Here is a 17,224-nt window from a genome sequence, read left to right as displayed (position 1 = left end):
TTACAGATGGTTGTGAGCCACCATGTGGTTGCTGGGAATTGAACTCAGGACCTCTGAAAGAGCAGTCAGTGCTCTTAACCGCTGAGCCATCTCTCCAGTCCTGAATTTTTTTTTTTAAAAATATGTGTGTATCCGTGTGGGGGGAGAGTGTGTGCTTATGTTCATGCTTGTTTCCTACATGCTTACTGAGTGGGAAAGAGGTGGCAGGGTTTTTTTTGGTTTTCTTTTCTTTTCTTTTTCTTCAAGTCAAGCTTTCTCTGTGTAGCCCTGGCTGTCCCGGAACTCTCTGTAGACCAGGCTAGCCTTTGCAAACTCAGAGGTGCACCTGCCTCTGCCTTGTGAGTGCTGGGATTAAAGATAAGCGCCACCACACCCAGCTGAGGCTTTAGGTTTTTTCTTGGGCCCATCTTCTCTACTCTCAGATTTTTCTCTTGCCCATCCTGGCAGGAAATAAACCTCTTGGGTAGGAAGACTGAGGAAACTCTAGTCAGTTGGTTCCTAGAACACATCTTGAGGCTGAGGGGTGCCTCAGTGGTTGCCAGTGTTTATCGCTCTTGCGGAGGACCCTGGTTTGGTTCTCAGGGCCCATCCTGGATGGCTCACAGCAACTGGAAAAATCCAGTTCCAGAGGATCAGAAGTGCTCTGGCCTCTGTGCAAAGCAACATGCAAAAGAAATCTTTAAGGTTAAAAGAGAGAGCAACATGTCTGGAAAATAGTTTATTAATTCATTACGGGGACAGATACATGATCAATGCCTTAGTGTAACACTAAAGAATATCATATTTGTAAGGAGGAAGCATGATGCTGGAAAGTGTGAGGAAATAAACCAGCACGAAGGAGGGACAGGTAAATGAGTGAGCAAGTAAGTATCGAGTGCACTCGTCATGCTTCGAGAAAAGAGAGGTTCTTAAATGAGACTCAAAAGAACTTAAGGCATCCATGGTAAGCGACAAAGGGATTAATACCCTGTAAAAGGCCAATAGACTCTTTCCTAATAAAACCTGCTGCTACAAAGTCACAAATCTAACACTCCCCAGTTACTCAGAACCCAAATCATATATAACGCTAGTGAGTACTGGCTACTTTCTTATCAACTGTGAGTTATAGGCAGATACCAGATTTATTACTTATTTGCTTTTGAGAAACAATTTTCCACCCAGCCTAATGGGTTATAAATTGTCTCATTTGCAGCTGTTTAATTTAAACCAGAACCTCAGTGCTTGTTAAACAAGAACATGAGGAATGACTATGTGGTGTGATGCTAAGAGCCTACTGTTAAAACGGTTATTTCATTCAAGGCAAGGGGGGTTGGGGGTGGGGAATCTAACCAGGAAAACAAAATGAGACTTTTGACCTTCAGAGCAATGAATAAACATCCGGTGGTGTTGGCCGTGGCCACTCTGAATGCTGCAGAAGTAGTTCAAGTGACAATCCTGTCTTTAACGAGATACGAAACCAGCATTAATAATCTTTAGTGTTATCATAGGCTGGCTGAAGTGGGGGGGAGGAAATGTAGGTGGAGTCATACATGAATGACACATGAGGCTTATAAACACAGATGTTTCAGGAGCTGCAACTCCACTGAAAGACAAAAAAAGAAAGAGAAAGGAAGGAAGGAAGGAAGGAAGGAAGGAAGGAAGGAAGGAAGGAAGATATAGAGAGATAGACTGGTTATTTCTAATTTGGCCCAGAAGCCAGAGTTAATGATTGGTGTGCCAGCCAGTAAAATAGAAAGATGTGCAGAAAGAGAGCACAGATCCCACATTCGATGATCCTGGAACACGGCTGAAGTGAGAAATCAAGGAGATGGTATGGCTTCCGTGACTCAGGAAATACCAATCAGGCTTGGCCCTATGTGGTAAGATGATTTCTGGATTCAGTGTAAAGGAAGATAAAACAAAATGAGCCAGCCGCCCTTTTCCTGTGCAGAGACTTCCCTTCTAGCATCTTGGAGGAAACTCTTTGCCACCCTGAATCCAGTCAGGTTCAAGGCTCCAAGGTCAGGGAGCTGAGTCACTGCAGCTCTGGTAACTACCTTCTCCTCACCCCTTCAGCTTTGGCCAGGACTGCATGGCAAAGCATGCACTCATTTCTCTGTGCAGATGGGGGGCAGTCATTTTATTAAGCCTTTTGGTATCAGTGCCTACCCCTTCTCAGGGCTTCCCTGGTGTGGCCTGGGTTCATCTCAATACCAAGGAGACGGCAGCCAGGGAAGCTACAAAGTCTTCTCCAGATCTACCTGGAGTGGATCATCTGCCCAGGAAGGCAGTTGGCAGGGGAGCTGTGGGGACCCAGCGGTCACACTATGGTCTGAAGCAGACATGAGGTAGTCATGTTGTTAGGGAAGGGTGCATAGGTTGAACTCAGGGACGAGAAACACACGACACAAAGACAAGCGTTGGAGACAGAAATGGAAACAGCCGTGAGGAAATAAGGGGCATCATGGGAAAGAGAAGGGCCCCAGGATTAGGGAGCAAGATGACATGAGACAGACCACCAGAACAATGAAGGGGCAGCGAGGGACTGGGGGATGGGGGTGGGGCGAAAGAAGATTTCCCAAACCAGGCACTTCCCAGATTACAAAATTAGGTACAGAGCTGCTCAAAGGAGAGCTGGGTTCACCCAGCCGTCTGGACCTTAGGAGGCCAGGGGGATGACGGCCGTGCTGTTGCCGTGTCGTAGGCCTGCGGTTGACTGGCACTCTGCTCAGCACAGCTGACCGAAGAGGGGCTGGCACCTCTTTGTAGACACAGCACTGGAGACACTCTCAGAGTGTAATAAAAGGCTAGGTGACAAGGCTAAAGCTCAAAGACCTGGCACTGATCACTGGTACACCGTCCTGCCATGGAGGGTCAATCAGACCCCAGTGACTGCTACATAGGGAGAGGTTTCCCAGCTCAACCAGCACACACACCTGTCCATCACATGCAGCTGTGTCTCAAGTCCCTCCTGTATCACATATGTGATGCAAAATATAGGGGAGAGAATAAAGTTCTCCCTCACCCCAGCCAAAGGATCCTAGAGGCTCCAAAGGGCTTGTTGATATCTCTGGTACACCGTGTGGCCATGCATGTCATGTCCCTGAGCCGTATCAGCCTTCTGCTCAGGGCACCTGAGCAGAGGAGACAGGGGCTCTGGGAAGGCTTGGGCTGATTTCTAGAGGACACAGGGCTTTGGGCTGGCAGCCTTTCCCAGGGGCCTCCTCTACAGCACTGCTGGGCTGGAGGTCTGAGCAGGAGCAGGAGGCACTGGCTGCTTCTGGCAAGCAGGTGAGCCTCTCTGGCCCAGTGGTTGCTGGTTGGCACTCTTCCAGCTCCCTGCCCAGCCAGTCTGCTCCTTGGGACAAATCCACGACCCCAGCAGTGGGAGGCAGAACCTCTGCAGGCAGGGCCTCCTCGGGCTCCAGGTCTTGGAGGTGGAGGTCAGGACATCCTTTGGATGCACTGAAATCGGAGTGGACAATGACTTCGGCCTCCACCTGATTCCTGCAGGCTGGGGACGGCTTCTTTCTCCCGTTGCTCTGGCAGAGTGGGGAACAGAAGGTGAGCGTCTCTGAGGATGGTCTTCAGAGAAATGATCAAACACATGTAGGGTGGGGAGAGGCTGACTCCCCATTGGACAACACAAGCACAGTTCCGCCTGAGATGCTCAGGCTCTTGCAGAGGCAAGAAGTACAGGATGCCGCGTTCGCCCTCACTCAGGCTACTAGAAAGTACTAAGCACAGGACCTCCATAAAGAGCAGCAGGGGCTGACCGTATCTGAGGGGTCAGGGCCACCTTCAGATACTCTGTAAGTCTACTATGAGCCATTAGGTCCAGGTAAAGAAGAGACTGCTCCAAACTGGCTTCCTGTCACCCACTCCCCTTTGGAAGCTACAAGGTCTTCCAAATACCTTTCTGTCCCTGGAAATGCATAGGGATTTCCCCTCCTGCCTCCCTCTTCCTCTCACAACACTGACCAACCTTTATGGCATCATACACCAGAGCCTGCAGCAGCAGTGTCTGCCCAGTTCCGGCTGGAGGCAGCAGAGCCCGGGTTAGAGCCGGCCTTGGACCACTCCCCTGGGGCAGCTCACAGCCTGCCCAGGAGCCTGCCCAATTTGGTCCCCCTGCCTGAGCCCAGGAGATCTGCAGAGAAAGAAGAAGATAGTATGGTATGCAGGGTCCAGACCTGTGGGCCCCTGTTATCTCCAGATAGGTTCTGCGCTAAAGCCCCTCCTCCAGGCAGGGGTAAGAACTGAGGTTGGGAGGATAGGAAGGGCGGAGTCATAAGCCTAATAACACTTGATGTGCAAAATCGCAAAATCGGAAGCTCCCAAACCTGGTGGACTCTTCCTTATTGCAGAGGAAAGTGGAGAGATGGGAGGACTGACTGTCCATTTGGTCAGGGTGTGCCACCAGGGAACCTGGCCTACGGTATCTCACCTCATCCTGGGGCCAGCCCTATTTGGCCACAGCAAAGGGACCAGCTTCTTTTCTCCATATTAGGTTAGTGAGGAGAAGTATGGGTGCTCGCAGCTCTGGTGCCCTCCCAGGTGGGGCAGACAGACTTTCTCTAGATAGCTCAGGGCCTGGTGTGCGTCTCGCCGTCAGAAGTTGTGCTCTGGCGCCCCCTAGTGTTTGATTTGGGAATGGGTCCGTGTGAGCCTCTGACCTACCGAGACTCCAGTCTCACCTCTCACCTTTCTCTTGGAGTGGCCTCGGCAATCTGAAACGCTGCCACCCATAAGGCTGTGCACTTTAGCCTTGTCTTCCACATCCGAGGGCGGTGGGGACCAGTCCTGGGGACGAGGATGCACAAGGGACTCCAACTCATGGGCAGCGGGGACACTGGGGGGCCCGAGCCGAGCTCTTGAGTAGAGTGCTGGGTTCCCAGCGGTGGCCGTGGAGGACAGTCCGGGGAGGGCTTCCCTGTGAGCAACAGGAACAAAGCTATGGGTCAGACAAGAGTGGAGGATTTGGCTTCCTGGTGTGGTGTGATCAACCGGAAAGGAGGGAATACAGTCCATCCCCTCAAATGGCACCCTTCCTTGAATGGCGACGTGGAGCTTTTCCATCTAAGCTTCCAGCAGGGAAGCTATGAGAAAAGCCCACAGGTAGCTCAGCCTGCTGTGAGGTGAGGGGGACGGGTAGGGGGGGGTAGGCTCCCCTTGGTTTATTCTACAGTCTCATGTGATCAACGCCCCCAATCCTTCATCTCAAAATGCTAATAAATAAATTATCGACTTGTTTTTGTGCTACTGATGATGGAGCCCAGGGCCTCACATGAGGGCAAAAGTAGCACTGAACTCCACTCCATTTCCATAGCTCTAACTATATTGGGGCTTCAGAGGCAGCCCTTCCTGGTAACTCTCTTAGTCTCAATGGTTCCCTCGTTCACCTGTGCGAGCTTCGTCGCAGGCCAGCACACATGCAGGCCAGGAGACAGAGAAGGCCCAGGCAGACGCCCACGATGATGCCTGTGACAGAGTGCACATCCAAGGAGTCTGGTGGGGAGGAGAACAGTGTAATTCAAAGACAGTACGGCACAGTGCTCATAAACCAGAGGTGAGAGCTTCTATGGAACACTGCTAGCCTTAGTCTCCTCTTCGGGGTGCTCACACTTCTCTCTCTCTCTCTCTCTCTCTCTCTCTCTCTCTCTCTCTCTCTCTCATTTGTTTGTTAGTTAGTTTGTTTTGAGACAGGGATTCTTTTATAGCTCTGGCTGTCCTGGAACTCACTCTGTAGACCAGGCTGGCTTTGAACTCAGAGATTTGTCTGCCTCTGCCTCCCGAGTGCTGGGATCGAAGTTGTGTGCCACCACACCTGGCTTGGAAGCTCACTCCCTTCTGACTGGAGTACAGAAAGCCACAGGACCTTACTATAGTAGGCCTCATATTGAGTCCACCATGGTCTTCTCTGCTATGCACCACCTGCCTCTCTTCACAAAACTGGACTTCTGTAGGATCAGATTTTCGGTGAAGAAGACTTCCACTTGGCAACAAGGGCTTCGTGGCATATATATGTTTAATCTAGATGGGCTCTAGGTGTGGTGTGTAGTTACACGTGTGTGTGTGATGTCTGCATATGTTCATGTGGGGAGGCACACAAGGGAATGTATGTGTGGTGTGGAGGTCAGAGGTCCACCTCAAGTGACTATTTCAGCCCCAGAGATATCCTGTCTTTGCTTCCTCAGCAAGGATTACAGCATACACAGCCACATCCAACTTTTACATGGATGCTGGGCATTTGAACTCAGGCCCTCATGCTCCATGATCCTATGTGTGGTTGGTGCCCCGTTGGCCCATCTTCATATCTTCAATAATTTTTCAATAAGGGGCCCTGGGTTCTCATTTTGTATCTTTTTTAAAAAAAGATTTATTTAATTATTTATTTTATATATATATGAGCACACTGTTGCTGTCTTCAGACATTCCAGAAGAGGGCATCAATCCCATTACAGATCGTTGTGAGCCACCATGTGGTTGCTGGGAATTGAACTCAGGACCTCTGGAAGAGCAGTCAGTGCTCTTAACTGCTAAGCCATCTCTCCAGCCCTCATTTAGTATCTTAATTGAACCCTGTGAGTGTCTCTCCAGCCTGCTGTCCACTTCTTCACGGAACTCAGGAGTTCACAAATGCTCCAGGCAAAGCGAGATCCATATGAAACCAACTCTCTGATGTCTCTGATGTTCACATATGAACTGTGCCAAACACACACACACACACACACACACACACACACACACACACACACACAGACACACACAGAGAGAGAAAATGAAATAATAAAAGACCCCTCAAAGCTGACAGTCCCTCTATCAAGCTGTCACTGCTCCCCCATCCCCACTACGAAGGGCTCCAAAGTAAAAGAAATGCAATTTCCAGAAAGCAGGGCCTTGGGAGCCAATCCAGGGCTCTTGGGACCTCAGGCTGCCCCAAGGCCCTCCTCCCTCCTTCCTGGTACCTGAGAATGTCTCCTGTAGAGTGATCACATCTTGCAATCGAGAAAAGGGCCCAGGCCCCACCTCTGTCCGGGCTCCCATCTTGAAGAAATACCGAGTGTCACTCTCTAGGCCATGTACCTCTGCACTGAAGATGTTTCCTGTGGTAGGGTGGCAGGTAGAACGTAGGCAGGAGGCCAGAGCGCCATGGGCAAGCCAACTCTGCACCAGACAGTAGCTGCAGCCTCTGCTCTCGGGAACCCTCAGAACAAGAGGGAAGGAGGCGGGGATGAGCGTCCTTACCCTCTGTGGTGAGCAGTGTCCACTGGTGCTCCGGCTGGGTGTGGTTGTTGCTGTAGAGAATTAGATACTCCACGATCTCGCCGTTGGGCTCCGTGGGGGGACACCAGTGTAACCGAACAGTGGATGGTGTCAGGGGGCTCAGACGCAGGTCAGAAGGAGGTGTTGAGGGCCCTGCAGCGCAGGGGAGGGGGTGAAGAGTCAGAGGCACAGCCCCTACTAACAGTTAGGGGCTGAGGGCACAGCCTCCTCTTCTTCCTCTTTCATCGGACCCAGACAATGGTGACACAGGCGGGAAGAGGGCAGTGGATACTCACGGTCAGGCAGGGTGGAGCGTTCTACGACAGAGCCAAAAGGCCCATCCATATCCACACCATGGGACTGTACTGCAAACTCATACTTGGTAAATGGTTTCAGCCCGCCAATGAGGATGTCTTCTCCAGAGCTTCCAGGAGAAAGGATAGGACTAGTGCCCTCAGACAGGCCTCAAGCCAGGCAGAACCCCAGACATAAGCCCCTGCCTCCAGCCAGGCCCCAACCTGAAGGGTGCTGCTACTCAGGGAGACTAACCTCCCCTCCCACACACAGCCAGGCAAACGACAGAGAGGTCGGACATATGGTATTCCATGTCTAATCTCCAAAGCAGACCCTTCTCTCCTCGGGGATGCCTTCCTGAATTAATCTAAGTTATTCTTTACCGGGGGTGGGGGGACCAGTCACTTCTGAGGTATCTACCTATCCTTGGCTTAGTTTATCTCTCTGTTGGCTTTCACAGGGCGTCTTCTCAATCAGACCAGCAGTTCCTTAAGCTATCTTCTCCATGATGGGAGGGCAGGGTCCCAGCCAATGGATGGCATCCCACTCACACCAAAGGGTGACCACACACTCGGTCATTAGGGGTGGGACCAGACAAGTCTCCCTCATTGTTACTCCCTGGTCAGCAGTTCTAAAGAGACATCTGTGTAGATTCTGGGTGTGCCCTAGCCATAGCTGAGCCCGCTAGTTTACTATTCCAGTTGCCCTCCCCTTGCTGATACCTGGTATAGTAGGTGACCAGGGAGGCATTCCTGAGCCCCCAGGGGCCGAAGCGCACAGTGTAGTTGACAATCTTGACTGTGGTAAAGTCTGGCTTCTTCCACCGAAGCCAAATGGAGGTGGAGCTGTTTGATTCCGCGTGGACATGGGCCGGAGGCAGCGGTGGCCCCCTCTGGATAGGCAGATCTAGAGGGGAAAATCCAAGTGTAAGGAGAGTGGGCAGATGTTCATTATGTAGTAGCCCAGGCTAGCTCTTGCCTCTGATCCTCTAGCACAGGGGTTACAGCTGTGGGATACCATAGCTGGCACCGGGCCTCTCTTTTGATCCTGTAAGTTGGGTGATGTTATTCCTGCTGCAACTGAGGCTCCCAGGAGTTGAAGTGAATTTTTGCTAAGGTCACACATAGAGTGACTGTGACACATCCCATCACTGATGAAAATGTGACAGAGAAAGCATGCCATGACTCTGGAACGAGGCTCCTTTGGTTGAAACTCCTTCTCTGCCACTTACTGACTATGTGGCTTTGGAGAAGTTGTGGGATTTCTCTGTAGCTCTGTTCTCTATTCTTATATGGATCTGACGACAGCACCAACATCTCGAGCTGCTTCTTCTTCTTCTTCTCCTTCTTCTTCTCCTTTTTTTTTTACATTTGTTTCTTTAAAATTCTCAATCACTGCGTCTTCTCGATCACACATGTATTTGTTGTGTGGAGGGAAGGGAATGAGCGCTACTATATGCATGTGGGGGTCAGAGGACAATTTGGGGAGTGCCGGGAAACAAGCCCAGGTCATCTGGCTTGTACCAAGCACCTTCACTTGCTGAACCATCTCACTGGTCCCCTCCTGAGGGTTCTTAGGAAGTTGGATTAGTTAATACTTACAGCGTGGGTAGAAAACTGTCTGGGATACTATTTGGTGATGAAAAATGTTTATTAGATAAGCATGAAACAAATTCCCAGAGAACAGATATCTTATTCATGCTGCTCATTGCTAATTTTCCAGAACAGAGCTGGCACGTGGTAGATACTTAGTAAAACACTTGCTGAGTGAGAATATCACCTAGCTGAAATTAGAACCCAGGGTTTTGGCTTCTGACTGTCAGAATGGATTGTCAAGGTGACAAACCACTGTGTTGTACTTAAGAATTATGGGATGGGGCTGGAGAGATGACTCAGTGGTTGAGAGCTGAGTTCAAATCCCAGCAAACACATGGTGGCTCACAACCATCTGTAGTGGGATCCTATGCCCTTTTCTGGTGTGTCCAAAGACAAGTACAGTGTACTCTCGTATATAAAATAAATAAATAAATAAATCTTAAAAGAAAACTATGGGACAATCTGATGAATCGTGTGGTATAAGTGGATGTGATCTTAAAAACTATCTAAAGATTAAAATTAGAGCCAGGAATCACGCATCAGACATGGAGTTTCTCTTTCCAAACTTTCCCTATTTGCTCTGCTCAGCTTGAGAATGAGGGGCATGTCTAGGACAGGAAAACTCCTGCCCAGGAGGGTGTGCTGGGTGGCTGTGGCATGCACACAGTCTGCTGGCTGGTAAAGAAAAGAGAAAAGGAGACTCTGAGACCCCTACTGCCCCACCCCCTCACCTGGTGTGGGCGCCTTCTCCGTCTTGCCCTTCCATACAGCAGCGTAGCCGTCCTCGTGTTTGTTGAAAGCTACTAGCTTCACCTCGTACAGCCTGCCAGGGACTGGGGAAGGCCATGGAGGTCACTCTCCCTGTTTTTAGCTTGCCCATGACCCTCCCAAGCCCAGGCCTACTCACCTAACTGGGTCAGCTCATACTGCTTGACTTTCTTCTTCAGCCGCACCGGCCCGACGTCCCAAGCCTGATCTCCACGGCCCCCTGGGGGGCGGTCACCATCTGCCTCCTCCTCTGTTCCCACCTCTCGCCAGTAGAGTTTATATCCAGAGATCTGGGTGGGGTGAGGGGGCGGCTGCCATGACACCACCAGGGACTCCATCTTTGCCCTCACCTTCAATTCTGCAGGGGCAAAGGGGACTGGGGGCAGAGGAAGATGATGGGGACAAAGGGAAGAGAATGAGGAGTGAAGTGGTGGAGTCGTCACGCCTGGGCTTTCCCTACTGCTCCACTCTGTCACCTCCCGGTGGACTTGAGCTCTGCACGTTAGCTGCGCAGGCGCGTCTGCCGGGCATGCAGAAGAGACAGCAGGGGGCGCCTCTGCGCAGGCCCGCGGTTAGGGAACAGAGGGGTTTCTGTAGGTCTCTCTTTTTTTTTTTTTTTTTTTCCCGGAGCTGGGGACCGAACCCAGGGCCTCGCGCTTCCTAGGTGAGCGCTCTACTACTGAGCTAAATCCCCAGCCCCTGTAGGTCTCTTGAAGGACAGGTAAGGGGCTGTTGAGATCATGAGGGAGGTTTGGAACCATTAGCGTGATGAGCAATCCTCTGAGCCTAAGAGTAGAGAGTTGGCTGTATGCTGGACTCTGTTTCAAACATTTTGTATATGTATTTAAATTTTTTTAAATTACTTAATTTATGTGTGTGCATGTGGCGGTCAGAGGTCAGAGTCCGCAGGGTGTGGACTTATTTCTTTCACCGTATACATTCTGGGGGAGACAATAGGAGTCAGATCCCCAGAAAAGGGAGCCAGCCCCTTTGTTAGCTGGGCCATCTTGGCAGCCTTATAAGTCTATAATTTTTAAAAGCTATAGATTGTCTAATGTCTGAATATGGTAGCCAACTTTATAATCTTCTCTTTTTTTTCTCTTTTTCTTTTTCGAGCCAGGGTTTCTCCATGTAACCTTGGCTCTCCTGGAACTTGCTCTGTAGACGAGGCTGTCTTTGAATTCAGAGATCTGCCTGCCTCTGCCTCTGGAATGCTAGGATTAAAGGCATGCGCCTCCACTACCACTCTCCTGGAGACTTTGTGGCCATTTAACCAGTGTGCTATTCAGCCTCTTGGCAAAGCCAGCAACTTTTTTTTAAATGGGTTTCTTCTTTTCTCTGAAACAGAGTTTCATGCCTCCTAGGCTGGTCCCAAACTCACTATGTAGGTGAGACAGACCTTGAATTTCTGGCATGCTGGGGTTCATGGGGCTTGAACCTAGGGCTCTGTGCATGCTAGGAAAGCACTCTGCCAAGTGAGCCATGGTCTCAGCCCAAGGAGCTCCTATTCTGTGCCAACAACCACTTTGTGTATAACTACATCGCTAATCCTGCTGCCACCCCTTGGTAGGAACGAAGCTTTAGAGATGTGAGTGGCTTGTCAAAGTCACAGAGTGAATAGGGAGATATTTGAGACCAGACCTTTACTCCTACACCCAGGCCTCCCTGGTGCATCAAGTGCTTGTGTATGTGTGGGGGCAACAACAGGTCTGTGCAGGGGGGTGGCCCTGGTTCCAAGGCCATAGAGCACCTGTGCCCACTGTCCAGTCTGCCCACGCAGCTCCATACCATGGCTTTGGTTGTGTGCACCAGGTGTCCTGTGCTGCATCCACTGAGAAGGGACTCCGTAGCCAGCCCCAGTGCCAGCTGAAATCCGGACTCGGTATACCTTGTTTGGCTGGAGTGAGTTTAACGTAAGTTGAGTCTCATTTCCCGGCACCTCAGTGGAGAAAACCTGATCTTCTGGGACAAAAAGGATAGGCTGCTGGGGTCTTCACTGGGACACCATTGGTCTCTAAAAGGACACTGATGCTTCCATTTCAGGTCCCCGGGTCCTCTGGGCACTAACCCCTCAGCACGGAGGCAGGGTTCGTGCCTCCAGGTTGACTTTGAGCCTTCTATCTATAGTTGTTGAAACCCATTGGCCTTGGTTCAACATGGAAAGACCACGGCTATGGTCTCCTCCCCTATGAACCAATAGCAGCAGCCAGTCCACACCCCTTGTACAGGTTTGATGATTAGCTAAGAGCACTAAGCAGTACCTGGTGTCAGGAGCCCTGACTGCTGCCTTGGGTCAGCCTCCTGCTTCTCTCTTTATCTTTACCCTGACCCTCCTCACTTTTCTTTTCCATACTCTCCATTCCTTTCCAAACCACATCGCCTTCCCCAGACCAGCATCATCTCCCCAGTAGGACCAGCCCATGCCCCATGTGCACTCCTGCAGCCTCCCCCCTCTTCTCTGGTGTTTAATCTAGAAGGTTTCTGGGGCAGGAGAGATGGCTCAATTGTTAGGGGCACTGGCTGCTCTTCCAAAAGTCCTGAGCTCAATCCCCAGAAACCACACCATGGCTCACAACCATCTGTAATGGGATCTGATGCCCTCTTCTGGCCTGCAGGTGTGCATGCAAATAAAGCACTCATATACATAAAATAAATAAATCTTAAAAGACAAACAAAAGCAAAAACCTAGAAGGGTTCAAAGGATGGGACACTGAGTCCAAGGCTCCAGTGATTATACTTCTTACCCATGCCCAAGCTACTGACCCTCTTTGTCTTCCCTTTTCTTCAACTGCCCCCAAACACTGTTTCTGTGTGTGTGTCCATGAGTGTGAGTTTTCACATATGTGCAGGTACATGTGTGTGCGCACACATGTAGAGGTCAGATGGTAACCTCTTGTCATTTCTTTGGTATTGTCCACCTTCTCTTCTGCACAGGGTCTCTCACTGGTTTGGAACTCTGGCTTTAGCCCAATGACCTCAAGGTGTCCTCCTGTCTCCACCTCCCCTGCACTGGGATTACAAACAGGCACTACCACTGTGACAGCCTTCCCCCCCACCTTTAAAACATGAAGTCTGAGATTGAACTCAGTCTTTCGGGCTTGCACCAACCTATCTATCTGTCTCTTGGCACTCTTTTTCCAGAGCTTTACCATACCCCCATTAGGCCCCATTCCCACTGACAACTCCCCCCACCTAGGGGAGGACCCCCTCCCACTGACAACTCCCCCTACCTAGGGGAGGACCCCCATTCCCACAGTCATCTCTGCACTGCCTCAGCCCCACTCACCTTCCTTCCCTGAACCGTACTCTATCTTGTACTTCACCACCTGTCCATTGCTCAGGCTGGAGGGCAGGGGCAGCCATGCCACCCTGATGTCCGAAGGGTTGGGGCTGGACAGGGAGAGCTGGGGTGCTGCGCTGGGGACTGAGACAAAAGAACATTGGCATGAACTCCTCTCCACCGACAGGGAAACAAGGTCAGGAGTGGTCAGAGACTTGTCCAGGTCACACAGCAAGTCAGAAGTAGGCCGGGGGCCGGGATCAGAGGGAGGAAAGGGAGCCTTTCGGGGGAGCCCTAGGCTAGAGGATGAGGAGACATCCATTCTATCCCAAGGCTAGTGAACAGTGTGGCCCAGAAGCTTTCGAGTCAATGGCTGGATGGTACATGAGCATTAGGAAGAAGGGCTGCACTGTAGAGGGACTGGAGAGCTGGGCTCAAGCCCCAGCTGTCCTGCTGAGCTTGGCAAGTCGTTTCATTTTCTGAGCCTCAGTTTCCCCATTTTTACACTGGGAGAAGAACTTCTGCCCATTGCTTTATAGGGCACAACAGACATTACAAGGCAGGGAAGAGGGCCTTGGGCCACACTGTCCCTGCTTGGGAGTGTCTCTGGGTCCCAGGTCACTGCAGGTTCAGAGGTCCTACCATCGTCCAGTGTATGCACCAGGGCTGGGCTGGAGGTCCGGCTGGCCCCTAGCTGGGAGTAGGCCACCACGTAGAATTCGTAATCCGTGTTGGGTTCCAGGTCCCGAACCTGCAGCTCTGTGGTGTCATTGTTTACTGCAAACTGGTACTCCACATTGTCTACTCCTGAGGTGGTAGCACGGGGGACAAAGGGACTGTCACAGCCCACTCCCTATCTGACCAGCTGGAGACTGGGGATTCTACTGGTCTATGTATAGCTACATTGTCACAGACAATCTAGGGTGGAGAATATAAATGCCATCGAGTCTATCCATTGTATTAATTCCAGGATAGGCCAGGAAGTTCCCTGCGCTGTCTAAGTGTCCCCTCCTGCAGTTAGCTGGGGTGGACGACAGCTCCTTTAACCCTGTAAAGCATTCTCTCCGGGAAGGAGTGTGTGTGTGTACACTCTATAATCTAATCCTAGACTGAAGACCACTTCCCTGAAGGATTGCTCTCCATCCCTTCCCCTCATCTGCAGAGGTCACCATTAGGCAATTCTTTACTAATCAATCCCGTACTTGCCCTAACTGGGGTCCCGTGGTCAAGAGTAGACATACCCCTTGCCTTTTGGTAGTGAAGAGAGAAGCCAATGATTTGCTCGCTGTGCAATTCAGGCCGCTCCCAGGCCACTAGCACAGCGGAGCTGCTCAGCGGCGTTGCCTTGACCCGAGTCGGGGCACTGGGCAGCCCCTCGCGCACTACCACCGCCAGGGGCGCAGCCGCACAGGCGGTTCCCGCGCTGTTCTCCGCTACGCACTGGTAGTAACCAGAGTCCTGCAGGCCGATCTGAGTGATGACCAAGCTGCCGCCACCGCCCTGCACCTTGACGCGCCCGTTGGGTCGCAACGGGGCCCCGTCGTGCAGCCAGTGCAGCGTAGGTCGTGGCTCCCCGGACGCGCGGCAAACGAAGCGCGCAGTGCTGGCCCTGGTCCGCGACAGCGCCTCGGGCGCCTGCGAGATGGCTGGGGCAGCTGGAGGCAGGAGGGAGACTCTGACAAGAGGGCCTACCCCTCCCCGAGTGTCCCAACACCGCGCCCCCAGCCTCACTCTAAGGTCCTCTCTCCTAGTCACCCGGACCCAGCTCTGGTCCACCCGCCTGCCCATTCGGCCACAGGCCCTCTTTCTCCCAGCGCCCAGCAGATTTCCAGCTCTAAAGCTCTAGGCTGTAACTTCACTCCCTCCTCCCCATTGTCTCCTATATCCAGCAGTTACTCCAGCTTTCAGCAAGCCTGGCCCCCAGTTTTTTGTTGTATTGAGAAATCTCTTTTGTAGCCCAAGTTGGCCTTGAATTTCTGATCTGTCCACCTCAGCACCACTCCAGCTGATTTGTTTGTTTGTTTGTTTGTTTGATAAGTTTGTTTTGAGATAGGCTTTTCACTCTGTAGCTGTAGGTCGGGTTGGCATAGAACTCACATTACTGCTACAGCTTTCCAAATGCTACCACGTACAGATTCTGGCCCCTGAGCTTCATACCCTCTCAGAAACCATTCCACTATCTCCTCCCATAACCCCACCCCACTCCTGCTCTCCCACGCTTTCACTAGTCATGACAGAAGCCAGGCTTTAAATACCCCTCTCCTCCATTCCTCTCTCAATTCGCCCCATCCACCTCCCACCCCACCCCCCCGCCCCGGCCAGCTACCGAATCCAGTCCTCCAACAATCACCATCAATCAGTAAATTCAGACTCCTCCCATGTCGTGCCCCTCAAGTTTAGTCTTCCAGGATCGCCCCTTCTCTCTCTAACACACAAACCTGTCCTTAATGTCCCACAGCGCCAGACCTTACCAAGCACTCGGAGCTCAGCAGCGGCAGTGGCGAAGTCTCGGGTGCGGGGCTTGTTGGCCCGGCAGACATAGACTCCAGAGTGCCGAGGCTGCGCGCTGGCGATGAGTAGATTGGTCCGGCCCAGAACGATGACATCCGTGGAAATAGGCTTCCCATCTGGTGACAGAGAAGGAGTAGGTTAGAGGGGGACGCTGGAACTGTCCCCCTACACCCTCTCCAACTACAAAGATCCTACTACACCGCCACTCCCGAACCCCGCAAAGCTGCACCACAGTCGCTGGCTTGAATCCAGTTCCTTCTAACTCTGATCCCTAGGTGGAAAGGCAGATGGGAGGTGGGTAAACGACGGCTAAATGGCCTCTGGTGGGCGGGGCAGATATTTAATACAACTCTCTCCCTCTCCCCTCCCTCCCCTCCTCCCCACTGTCTCTATCTGTCTCTGTCTGTCTCTGTCTCTCTGTCTCTGTCTGTCTCTCTGTCTGTCTCTGTCTCTGTCTCTGTCTCTCTCTCTCTGTGTCTGTCTGTCTGCCTGTCTCTGTCTCTGTCTCTGTCTCTGTCTCTGTCTCTCTCTCCCCGCCCCTGCCCTCTAATTTTTCGAGGCAGGGTTTCTCTGAGTAGTCCCGGCTGCCCTGAAACTCAGAGATCTGCCTGCCTCTGCCTCCTGAGTGCTTGGGATAGGATGTGCGCCTCCATCCCTGGGCTTAACACAACCTTCTTTAGACTTTATTACTGCATGAATGTGTGCACATGTGCGCTTGTTTGAGAGTGCTCATGGAAGCCAGAGGACAACTTTGTGGAGTCAATTCTCTCCTTCCATCTTTAGGTAGAAGCTCCTGACTGGGAGCCTGTGAGATACTGTACCACCTTGCCCACTCCCCCAATCTCCTCCTCCTCTTTCCTCAGCACTCACCCTGTCGGACCCAGGACACAAAAGGGGTGGGGTCAGCGGAGGCCACACACTCCAACACTACACTCTGTCCAGACACCACTGTGGTGTTCTCTGGGGCTGCCACTATGACCACATCCTGGCCCCTGGTAGCCTCCAAGGACCCTGTAGAGAAGATAGGAGGACAGGGTCAGCTTGCCACCCTCTGCTTCGGAATGACCAAAGCAGGGGTCAGGGGCGTCATGGTTCTTTCTGTCAGAAGGGGAAAGCAGCTGCCAAGTAGAGCTAGAGTGGGCCTCAGAGCTCTTTCTCTTGGAGCCAGAAGAATGCTCCCCAACGCAAGTGAACCCCACAAATTATTGGGTAGACCACACCTCCCCCATATTTCCTGCCCAAATCCAGCCCATACAGCCTCTGCCTTAGACTCAGCACCCAGTTCTAGATCTAAGCCTGCCTATGAAGCATTGTGTAGTTAGGTAGATCTGTTTCCAAAGTGCCTCCAGGTTCTACAAACAAAAGGTGGGCTGTAGTTTTTAGCAAGGAAACTTCGAGCTGTGTTTCTGTGTCCAATTCTCTCTCTCCCCCTGCGGCAGAATGGTGAACACATGGTTTGTCCAGCAGGGGGAAGCATAGACCTAGTGCCTAAGAGAGCGCAAGGCCAGCCTGGAGCCGCAGAGGCCCAGGG

General features: G+C 51.8%; 1 protein-coding gene across 6 annotated transcripts in view; it reads right to left on the bottom strand.

Moving 5' to 3' along the window:
* Window positions 1-703: 703 nt before the first annotated feature.
* Window positions 704-17,224, bottom strand: part of Igdcc4 (immunoglobulin superfamily, DCC subclass, member 4) — a 35,753-nt gene continuing 19,232 nt past the window's right edge. For 2 of the 6 annotated variants that reach the window (NM_001108767.3, NM_001415708.1), the window contains 16 exon segments: window positions 704-3,521; window positions 3,965-4,129; window positions 4,684-4,912; window positions 5,382-5,487; window positions 6,948-7,085; window positions 7,228-7,398; window positions 7,542-7,669; window positions 8,262-8,445; window positions 9,866-9,967; window positions 10,042-10,278; window positions 11,691-11,861; window positions 13,189-13,326; window positions 13,825-13,989; window positions 14,424-14,837; window positions 15,654-15,809; window positions 16,564-16,704. In NM_001108767.3, coding sequence (NP_001102237.2) covers window positions 3,105-3,521; window positions 3,965-4,129; window positions 4,684-4,912; window positions 5,382-5,487; window positions 6,948-7,085; window positions 7,228-7,398; window positions 7,542-7,669; window positions 8,262-8,445; window positions 9,866-9,967; window positions 10,042-10,278; window positions 11,691-11,861; window positions 13,189-13,326; window positions 13,825-13,989; window positions 14,424-14,837; window positions 15,654-15,809; window positions 16,564-16,704 — 3,062 coding nt within the window. In that variant the 3' untranslated portion in view covers window positions 704-3,104. 6 annotated transcript variants of the gene reach the window in all.

The sequence above is a fragment of the Rattus norvegicus genome, chromosome 8, assembly GCF_036323735.1.
Source record: "Rattus norvegicus strain BN/NHsdMcwi chromosome 8, GRCr8, whole genome shotgun sequence".
Lineage (NCBI taxonomy): Eukaryota > Metazoa > Chordata > Mammalia > Rodentia > Muridae > Rattus > Rattus norvegicus.
This window is presented reverse-complemented; position numbering and strand designations above follow the sequence as displayed.